This window comes from Gossypium arboreum, chromosome 2 (assembly GCF_025698485.1).
Source record: "Gossypium arboreum isolate Shixiya-1 chromosome 2, ASM2569848v2, whole genome shotgun sequence".
Classification (NCBI taxonomy): Eukaryota; Viridiplantae; Streptophyta; class Magnoliopsida; order Malvales; family Malvaceae; genus Gossypium; species Gossypium arboreum.
The window spans coordinates 7,558,955-7,570,243 of NC_069071.1; the positions used below are offsets into that span (position 1 = coordinate 7,558,955).

General features: G+C 30.3%; 1 protein-coding gene across 6 annotated transcripts; it reads left to right on the forward strand.

Annotated features, from left to right (window-relative positions):
* The first annotated feature begins 666 nt into the window (after window positions 1–666).
* Window positions 667–5,615, forward strand: LOC108466555 (uncharacterized). Of its 6 annotated transcripts, none has more exons than XM_053024076.1 (7): window positions 667–842; window positions 1,041–1,115; window positions 1,764–3,097; window positions 3,642–3,839; window positions 3,935–4,086; window positions 4,222–4,685; window positions 4,795–5,615. In XM_053024076.1, the coding sequence occupies exons 3-7, from the start codon at window positions 1,792–1,794 to the stop codon at window positions 4,853–4,855; spliced, it is 2,181 nt and encodes a 726-aa protein (XP_052880036.1). In that variant the 5' UTR covers window positions 667–842; window positions 1,041–1,115; window positions 1,764–1,791; the 3' UTR covers window positions 4,856–5,615. The 6 variants fall into 6 exon arrangements, with proteins under 6 accessions (XP_052880036.1, XP_052880038.1, XP_052880029.1 ...); XM_053024074.1 differs by having other exon boundaries at window positions 668–842; window positions 1,003–1,115; window positions 1,761–3,097; XM_053024072.1 differs by having other exon boundaries at window positions 668–842; window positions 1,761–3,097.
* The last annotated feature ends 5,674 nt before the right edge of the window (window positions 5,616–11,289 follow it).

Genomic DNA, 11,289 nt, shown 5'->3' on the forward strand with positions numbered 1-11,289 from the left:
TCTTTTTCAATTCTCTCAAGCTTTTTATTCAATATTTATTTATATTTTTATTTAAAATATTATTTTTAATTATATTGTATTTTATTCACTCGGGTCAATTTTTAAAAAATAGACGCCTCTCTAATTTACTTTGACGACAACCATATTTCCACTGCCCAATTAGCAATGATAAGACGAAATTTAAAATGTTGCTTTTTTAATTATGTTAATTTTTTTTTGATAAGTCTAAATATTTTTTTATGTTATAAATAGGCGGAGAGCCTCCGATTCCTGAAATTCATGGATACAGACAAGAGGTCAGATTATTGCATGCCTCTCTCATATAAGGGGCTTGCTATCTTTGCAAAAAACGCATCTAGCTGGACATATTTTTACTTTCTCTCTCCTAAAAATAACATATTTCTCTAATCAATTTTAAAATTGACCTAAAGTTCAAATTGAAAAATAAAAGGGTATATTAATCAAATTTAGCCTATTAAATGTCATTTTAAATATTTTACATATATTTTAAATATTGATAATGTTCTTTTGAAAGAAATTGAGTTATTAAATTTTTTAAAATTATACATAAAATTTAAAATAATTACCAAAAAAGTAGATCCATTTTATAATTTTAAAAACCTTTATAGTTTATACCTCCTCAATTTCGATGAAAATACGATCAAGAAGGGCAATTTAGGCATTTGAATAAAACCAAAATGGGTTTTTCTAGAACAATTGGTCTCTGCCTTTTTGGATTCGATAATAATGGTTTTTTTTTTTTTTAAAACCCTAATTTCACCATTGTTTCCATTTTCTCCCCATTTTCTCTCTCAAAATCCTAAAAAGAAAAGAACAACCAGGTTATATTATATTCAAAACAGCCAAAAAATAAAAATCAATTGCTCATCAACCACTCTCTCATAAAATTCATTTTCTATTTTCCATTTACTTTTTTTTTTATTTTGTTTTTTCTTCTAATTTTTCCTTATTTTCAATAACTTTCTCTTTGTTGAAAACTAGGGTTTGCGCTAATGGTGGGTTTTGTCTGTTGAAATTAGGGTATTTTTGGGATAAATATTCAATTCTCCTGTAAGGGAAGTGTGGTTGTAGTGGCTTCCCAAATATATAGGCCTGTGAGTAATCTCTATTTCTTTCCTCTCTGCATGCATTTTTAATGGGTGTTATTGCAATTTTTTTTAAAAATACGATTAGTTTTTGGTATGATTGTTTCAGTTCATTAGTTTCTTGGTAAATCGGCATTTCGTTTCTTGCTGGTTATGATTTTTTTTTTCATTACCGAAGCTAGGATACGGAAAATTTTGGGCTGAAAATGTATTTACTGTTTTTTATGCCTTATTTTGTTCAGTATTTGTGCTTTTTGGGAGAAAGGGGAACTTTCTTGTATATATACTTTGTCCAGGCAAATAAGTTGTTTATTTTTTTTGAACCCTCGTTTTGTGGTGTCAGGTTTTGTGTTGACTAAATACTTCATTGCTTTCCTTTTATATATTTTACATGAAGATTTGCTATTCTTCTGGGTTAATTTCTTGTAATTATTTTCTTGGCTCTACTGCATTTATTCAAATTGTTTAAACAGCTATATATCATTCCTTCGGCTCCTTTATTTCTGCTACCTTATAAGCATGACTTAACTTTATTTTGCAGTATAACATGCTTTCTTTGGTCTTGTTGGCGCTTTCTTTCTACTGCACATGTTTTACTAGAATTTTTTTGTTTGGCTTTTTTTGTGAATGACTGAGAAATGTGACCTTTTCTAGTAGGTTTGAAGGTGAGTTTGGGTTGGAAAAGATGTCATCAAAATATCAAATACTTGACAATAGACCAATTGATCAATGGAAGGTTACAGAGTTGAAAGAAGAACTTAAGAGGCGGAAACTGACAACTCGGGGCTTGAAAGAGGAGTTGGTAAGACGTTTGGATGAGGCCCTTAGATTGGAAAGGGAAAATGCTGAAACTGAGGAAGATAATGGTTTTAATTCTGATCCCCAGCCTACAGATGAGGGAGGGATTGAAAAGGCAATGGCAGTTATTGTTGAGACAGTTAAAGATGATGTGGATCATAGTAGCAGTGAGATCAAGAAGGAGAGTGGGGTGAAGGTTCATGTTGACATTAATGAGAGTGCAGCTGCTTTGGGTCATGAAGGAGTTCAAGGAAGCGACAGCTTGGTGGAAAAGGAGCTTGTTTCTGAAACCACTACTATTCAGACTGAGATAATGGTTACCAAGAATGTGGTATCTGAGGTACCATCTACTGAGAAAGAGAGCTCAGGGCAAAATGAGAATGTGTATACTGATATCAAAGTGGAGAGTGAGGATCCTAAGCTCCAGTTCGAGACTGATGATCCAAAGCCTGAGGTGGAGAATGATGATCCAAAGGGCCAACTGCAGGGTTCAAATCCTCAGCTGGAGGGTGATGATGATTCGAAGCCTCAGCTGGACATTGAAGATTCGAAGGTGCAGCTGGAGAACGAGGGTTTGAAGGTTCTACACGAGGATGACGTGCATGATTCTTCTGCTCCGAACATCCAGGTATCTGAGGTCAGCCCTGATTTAGGGTTGCAAGTAAAATCTGATTCTATATCTACTGATTCTGTCTCAAATAATGAAAAGATTGAATTAAAGGATAATATACTTGCTGATAATGTCAAATTAGACTTAGATGTTGTAAAGCCAGAGATGGTGGAACCATCATCCAGCAATGTTGTCCCAATTAGTGGTGAATCACATCCAATGGATGTTGAAGATCTGCCTGAGAACAAGGCACCTGTTGATGGGAGAGATGGCAAGAATGTTACAAATGTAGACATGGGTAATAAAAATGACAGTGCTGAGACAACCTACTCGGAAAAATTAAATTTGGATAGAAGTTCTGGTGATGACTCTATGGAGGAGGATATGCTTGAGAGTAAACAAATTGATTCAAAATGTAGTGCTGATGAAATGGGAGATAAGAGTGAGAATAATGGAGCACCTATTATCAAGGAGAAAAGTCCTCTTGGTGATGTAAGAGATGATTTATCTGTAGATAAAAAGGACACCTTGGTTGAGAATAAGAGCCGGTCTTTTGTTCCTGCTGAGAAAAGAAAGCTTCATGGTAAGTGGCAACGGCCTGCAATTGTTAGTGTCTTTCTTTGCATGTGTGCATACTTTTACCTTACTGATAGCATTTTGAAGCTAAGGTGATTGGATAGTAGTGCTTGTACTTAATGGACGTTCTTAAGACAGATAACTTAAGGTGGTTTTTTGAAACATGATCTGCTTAAGTTGCAGTTCTGGAAGGTGATAATCTTGTTTTTAAGTTTTTATTTATTTGATAGTTAATACACTATTTTAGTTTTTTTTTTCCATGCTTTACATGTTCTAAAAGAGCTTTACGTGTTAGAGTGCTGCATCTTTGGTTTGAAGTTAATGTATATAGTTTTTGGCTAGAAATTGCTGTGATGTTCATTCTTAGTGCTTTTATTAGTTCCTATGACTGCCTGGAGCATTAGAAACAAAATTATAGATATATCTAATATTGAGCTTTCTCTGTTATCAAGAGAGTTCATTTTTAAAATTTGATCAGACATGAGAATGAAATTAATGTAGTTTCCTACTGGGTTAATGGGCAATTCTCACCTGATGAGCTGTCTTTACAGATCAGGAACCTGTTGGTAACAATGAGCTTGCAAAACGGCGCAAATGGAATTCTGACAATATAGAAGTTACAGAACATCAAGGCTCTAATCTTACAGCCATCAGCACACCTAAAGACACCCCTCAGCCTGCTGCTTTGAGACGTAACTTCTCTAGATCAGACTCAACAGCAAGTGAAGGTGCACAAAAGGAACGAGTTGGTGAGTTGTCATCTCTCAGTCAGCTGATACGAATTGAACTTTGCTGATTGTTGTTTTAACATCTAAATGGTTTCTGTTTCATCTTTATTTGGCAGTTCCCCCTTCTCAAAATGCTCCTACCACGTCCCTCAGAATTGATCATTTTCTGCGCCCTTTTACCTTGAAAGCTGTACAAGAACTTCTAGGGAAAACTGGGACTGTAACTAGCTTCTGGATGGACCACATTAAGACCCATTGCTATGTTACAGTAAGACTTATTGCTTTGTTTCCATCTCCTCCGATGGGACTTTCGTGGTCTATGATCAATTACTCATGTTGGCCTTTTATTGTTGGTCCGATTCAATATATCTAATCAACTTTGGGAATTGCTTTATTGGTGCAGTATTCATCTGTAGAAGAAGCAATAGAGACACGAAATGCTGTTTACAACCTTCAATGGCCACCTAATGGTGGCCGTCTATTGGTGGCCAACTTTGTTGATCCCCAGGAAGTTAAAACTCGGCTTGATGCTCCACCACAGACTCCAACTACTCCTGGGACTTCTGGTTCTACTGCTCCTCAAGCTCAACCTACTTCTCATCCCCAGCCATCTTTGCGTCAGCAGGTTTCTAGGCAGCAGTTTCCACCACCTTCTGCACTTCCTCCACCACCACCTTTGCCTAACCCTCCACCAGTTAGAGAACGTCTCCCTCTTCCGCCGCCACCTCCAGAGAAACCAGATCCTCCCATTGTCACTCTGGATGATCTATTTTGGAAAACCAAAGCAACTCCTCGGATCTACTATTTGCCTTTGTCAGATGAGCAAGTTGCAGCCAAGCAAGCAGCACATGGCAGAAACATCAAGCTGTAGAGATCAGGCTATAATTTATCCCTGGCTGCTCTTCCGGTTTTCTTATCGGTTGGTCTGTATGTTAGATAATGGTAAGAAAACTGTCACATAATTGCATGTTTGCAGGTCTGCAGGTTTTGCTTTATTGGAAGGAATAGTTCCAGCCATGCAGGGGGGAGTCCAGTGATGGCTATTGGTTTTCTGACAGCTACTTTGGGCTTGAGTTCAATTTTCATTTAGCACTAGAATCCTTCAAACGTTGAGCTCTCTTTAGTTATGGATTGATTCTCCTTTGTTCTAATTTGGTTTTCCTACAGAACAGTAGCTTCAACTTTTATGAACCTGATTTGGTAGAATCTTACTCACTCTAGATGTTGTTATTTTAATAGATTTGTCAAAAGGTTATGTAGACTCCTTGGTATCATGTTATTGAACTCGTTATATGTATGTGTAGGTTTTATCGTTCTGCTCTTCCTAACTTGATGAAACAATGACTAATGAGTAATAACAGAGATTCTTCTCTCCATCTCATAAGTTTCATGTTTTCACTTTTGAATCACCATTGTTATAGATGAGTTTTAAAGAGTGGGGGGCTCAGAGCATGAGCCAGAGATGAAGAGTCCATTGCCTAGAGGTTGTGAAAAGAGTTGATGAAGATCCTGGAAGGGTGTTATTGGTATCAGAATGGGGTTATCGCTTGCACCAAACTCTGTTCGTATTGGAATGGTTAGGATGAGATGACTTGAGAAGTGAGGAAGTCTGAAATTTTTATACATAATTCAATGTTACTCTGGAGGGATTTGGAAAACAAGGAACGTGATTGATAGATGTTGAATGCGTCGAAGGAATGTTAATGCTATATGGATGCAGTCCTTGGGATTAAACTAAATTTTCTAAATATTCAATATGTATTTGAATTCTAATAAAAACAAAATTTTAAATCTAAAGCTAATTAATATTTTATTATTTTTAATTATAAAAGTTATGGTCTAATTAAATTTTTTTTACCTCACGTTATAGTATTGTAACAGTTACAGTAACTGCAAGTAAATGTACTATCTATCAAAACTTACCTTTACTCTCACTTTTAACTTTAACATACAATTCTAAAGATTTTAACTTTAACATACAATTCTAAAGAATTTATTTCATTACAAGGTTATAAGTATAAATTATTTTCTTTTAATTACATGTAGGGGTGAGATAATAGCTCACTCAAAAAAAAATTATTCAATTTTGATTTAATTGAATTTTACAATTTGAATAACTCAAATAACATATTAGTGTAAATATTATTTCAATCTCTGTTGAAAATGAGTAAATTGGTATAGACAACTTATCGAAGTTAATTGGTTGTTGATCGATGTTGACCGGTCACGTGGCACTATTTGAATACACCACGTATTGTTTTTTAATATATATTATATTGATAAAATAAATATATAAAAATTTTAAAAATATTTTTTATAAAATTTTAAAATATATAATTTAAATTTTGAAAAATCAAAATAATATACAAAAATTTAAAATGTTATAGAAGTTAAAAAGAAAACTTGAAATTTAAATACATTTTAGAATTTTAGAATTATATATTTTAGATTTTTATAAAAAATATTTTTAATTTATTTTTATAATTTTAGAAAATTTTCATTTTCTATAATAATATAATTGATTTCAACTAATTTATTTTAAATTATCGTATTTTTTTTACAAGCCTAAAAGAAATGAGACATATGACAGTATTTTTTCTTTGAAAGTTTACAAATATAAATACAATACAAGCAAAGTACAATTATAATTACATGTTGGAGCAATTAAGTAGAACCAAAGTAATATAAATGACAAGCAATTTAAGAATCGGAATAATTCAAGCTAAAATCAATATACCGACCTAAAATTCATATATGACAATACCACATAATAAAATTAAAAACTCACAATAATAGTTACACATAATAAACTTCAAATATTAATACGTAAACACCCAAAACTTCAACTTCTACCATCAATATCAAGACCTCATCAACAGATAATATTCCAACTTTGTCTATGAAATTAAAAAAAAAACCACTAAAAAGTATAAAAAATAGTAACCCTTGGAAATATTTCTAGTGATATTCATTTTTTTGTTTTTTTCTTTCTTTTGCCGACAGGAAAATCAACATATATATATATATATATATATATATATATATATATTCTTTTACGAGACTTGTCTATTTATATATAAAAGATTCTCACCGATTTAGCAGACCGATCATAATCTCTAGAATATACATAAAGTGATGGACATAATCAATAGAAGCTGTAAATTAAGGTGCATTGGCATCTCCCGATCCCTGTTTTTCACTGACGCTAACACTAGCAGAGTCGGGCGCAGCCTGGCCAGGCTGAACCTTACTCCTCCCAACAACAACCGTATGAGGTTGAGGCTTTGTCGACTCTTCAATGCCTCTGCTTGCTTTCTCCTCTTCCATTCTCTTCATCTTCTCCTTCTGCCGCTTCTGCATCACATAAACCTCAGCACAGCTCGCTCCTACGGAAGACATTCTTAACTAATATGGCCCTTCACTGTGATACACGATAATGCATGTGATTTGGGAGATGAAGATGTAGGAGACTTGGGGAATATATAGAGGGGGTGGGGGTGTAAGAGGGGTGAGCTAGCCATCACTAATTCATTATTAATTTAAGTTCATGGCATTGCTGAAAAAGATAGAAATTAATAAAATATAATAAATATGAATTTTGAGGTAAAAGATTGCCCCTGCCGGATTGCATTTGCCGGATTGCATTTCTTCTTTGAATAAATTAGTCTTGTGGCTGAAAAATTGACTTTACTGTTAAAAGTTAAATCGACTATAAAGGTTATTTTAATAACAGTCTGATTATATTTTTCTCTTTTACTTAAAAAATAAAAAGATAAATTAATTTATTTACATTAAATTAATGAGCAAACTAACCCTTCAATTTCATTCATTTCTACTATTAAGTTACACATGGTTGATGGAGCAACCTTATAGCAACACAATAGTATGCCAGATGTACTTTATGTTGATGTCACATTTATCACGTAAGCAAATATTTTAAAATTTTAAAAATCCTAAAAATAAAAAATTTAATAATTATTTAAAAATCATGTTTCAGATGAACCTATACAAAATTATAAAAATATAAAAATTATTAAAATTATTAAAAATATATTAAAAATAACATTCAAAATGAACTTGGACAACATAACAATCATTTATTTAGATTCATTCTAGAGTGGTTTCTTAAAATTGTAATAATTTTTAAATAATTTTCTATAATTATTTAAGAAATCACATTAGCATGTGATTCCTTGTGGAGTGATTTTTTAAAATAATTACTAAAAATTTTATTCATTTTTATGATTTTTAAAAAAAATAAATATTGCCACATCAACATGAGGTACATGTTGTAAGCCATGTGCCACTGTCTGGTTGCTTTGTCAACCCCGTCAACTCTTAATAGTAAAAATAGATGGAACTTTTAATAGAATAATCAATTTGTTTTTTGATCTAATATATATGGACTAATTTGCGCATTTTTTGGTAGATGGGGCAAAATGTAATTCGATGCCTAGTATATGGGCCTCCCATGGTTCTTTTACCTAATCCTACTCATCCTTTAATTCCATATAGCTTATATTAAAAAAAAAAAGCCAAATCATCACCTAAGAGTACAAATAGATGGAATTTTTTGACAAAAGAATCAATTTGCACCCTTTTTTTTAACATATAGAGATTAATTTACCTATTTTTTGTGTTGAAGAAACAAAACGTAATCTAACCTGTAATATAAGGATATCAAATTTTCAATTTTTATATACGAGACAATCATAATCTAGTTGCTTCATTTTTCTTAACAAAAATACTAACTATTCAATAGGTTTAGGATTAGTAAGAACACAAGTATTTGCATTTTTTTTTTTGTATAACTACAAAGGGAAACCATGGAGAAAAGTAAGGGTAAACTATAAAAATAGTCACTTTTGTTTGCTTCAGATTATATTTTAGTCACTTATGTTTGAAATGTTACGTTTTAGTCACTTACGTTATCGTTTTGTTACAAAGTATTCACTCTACCATTAAGCTCCGTTATCTCTCTAATAGTGGTCCTACGTGGCAGTCTAAATGGGTTTTAAATGCCAACTTGGATGTCTTACATGGCAGTCCAGATTAAGTTTATTTAATTAAAACCTATTTTTATCTCAGCAATTGGACATCCAAATTGGCATTTAAAACCCATTTGGATTGCCACGTAAGACTGCAGTAGAGAGGTAACGGAGTAGAGTGACTACTTTGTAACAAAACGATAATGTAAATAATTAAAACGTAATATTTCAAACATAAATGACTAAAATGTAATTTAAAACAAATAAAAATGACTATTTTTATAATTTACCCGAAAATAATAGGTAAGCTTGACCCCGACCCTTTGAATTAAGTTAATTGAAGATAAGGAAAAGAAAAGGACGTGGAAGAAGTGGATGTTACATGAATAAATATATATATACGTGAATGGTGGGTTTTGCTTTTGGAGTGGCCAATTAAACTTAGTGCCCAAATCGAGAATCGGTTGCCCACTGTTATGATACAGAATTTATGCAAGTGACATTGTTGAGTGTGAATGTGGTGCTGCGTTGACTGTGTTAGATCGTTGATAGTGGGTGTGCTTTGTGTGTGGAGTATTGTTTTGGAAGGTTAGGGATATTGGGACTGACATTCATCAAGCGTACAGTCTGTGGATGGCGAATAAAGTGGAGATGGTAATCGGAGAATAAAAAATCATTAATACATTGTTTGATTGGTAGTATAATATCATAATCAAAACTTTTAGTTAATAAGTATGTATCAACATCACAAAAACTAATTGCTACATAAATTCAAATTTATATAATAAACTTACTATCTTTATTTGGTTAGCAAGTATTATTCTATAATTAAATTTATTAGATTATAATACACCCACGATTTGGATTAAAGAATATTATGTAAACATGTATATTTATTAAAGATTTAAGTAAAATTAAAAGATAATTTGGTTTAAATGGTAAAGTTAAATGTTTGTTATATTCAATATTTTAGGTTCAAATTTTAATATTATTGAATTTTTATTAATTTATAAAATATAAAAGGATAAAAAAATTACATAATAATATAATTTAATTTGTACATAAATAAGTTTTTAAATAAATTAATATCCAATTAACTTGTAATACTAATTCAATTATAGAATTAATATACATAAAGATGATAAAATGGGGCTTAAAATAATTAACATTGCCCCATTTGTGAGCATGGGGCATGCAACTTAGAAAACGGCAAATTATTGCTACCTTTCATGATTCATGCGGTAGTAGTAAATAGAAGTGATCTCTATTTCATTTTCGAATGAATCTATTTAATATGCATGAAGAGTTTTAATTTGTAAAAGCACAAACTAACCAATTTTGATATATCAGTATAAATATTTCAGATATAATTGATCAGACTTTGATTTAATATTAAGGTTGAAGTTTTTGATATTTTGCGATTCCAAGTTTAAGTTTTATTACGTGTATATGTTAAGTATGAGTTTTTATTTTATTTTAAGTCCCATTATATATAAATATATAGGTTATCTGTTTGTGAAATAAAATAGAAGTTGTGATAATTTTACATTTATATAAGTTAAAAAACTTTTTACTAATTTTAAAGAGTTATTACTTGAATCGAACTCTAACCATAAGATAAAAAAATGTTACTATAATTATAATTTAAATTACAATTATTAGTTAAAATTGGTTTTAAAAAGAAGTGATAATTTTTTTAATTTGTGTTAATTTTATTATTTTAAAATAGAGTTATTACTTGAATAGAATTTTAAGTATCTTAATTATCACTTAATTGATATTAGAGTTAATTATGCTAATTAACTATTGTTTTGAATAATGTTACGTATACTTTGCATTAATTAGATAAATTAAAATTATTTTGTAATGTTTTAATTATGATTTGAAAATTTTCTATAAATTAATATATTTTAATTGTATTTAATAATTTAAAAATAAATTTTAATTTACGTTAATTATTGCAATTAAAAATATAATAGTTAAAAAATTGATTAAATATTTAAATCATAAAATCGCATGTCATTAAAAGCTAATATATATAAAAGCACGAGTTTGAAGAAATTTTTAATGGATGAGAATACTCTTTATTGTTAATTATACTACTAAATTAACATTAGAATAATAAATTATTAATATTATTATGTGGTGATAATAATAAAAGTAATATAAATTAAATATTAATTAATATGATAGTATATTAATATGAAATTAATTAATTTTTCTATATCTTTTAAAAGTTGTTGAAAAAACAAATATATTATTAATGAAGAAAATTAAAATTTATATAATCCTATAATTGGATAAATTAAAAGTAAAAAAAAATTTAATTAGATAAATATAATTATATATATGATTTTATTTTAAATATGCTAATAGTTTATAATGTTAAAATCAAATTTTTATAATTAATAAAAATTAAACATGCAAGATTAACATTATATATAAAAAGATAATGTCAATATATGGGTAATTTAATTTGTAAT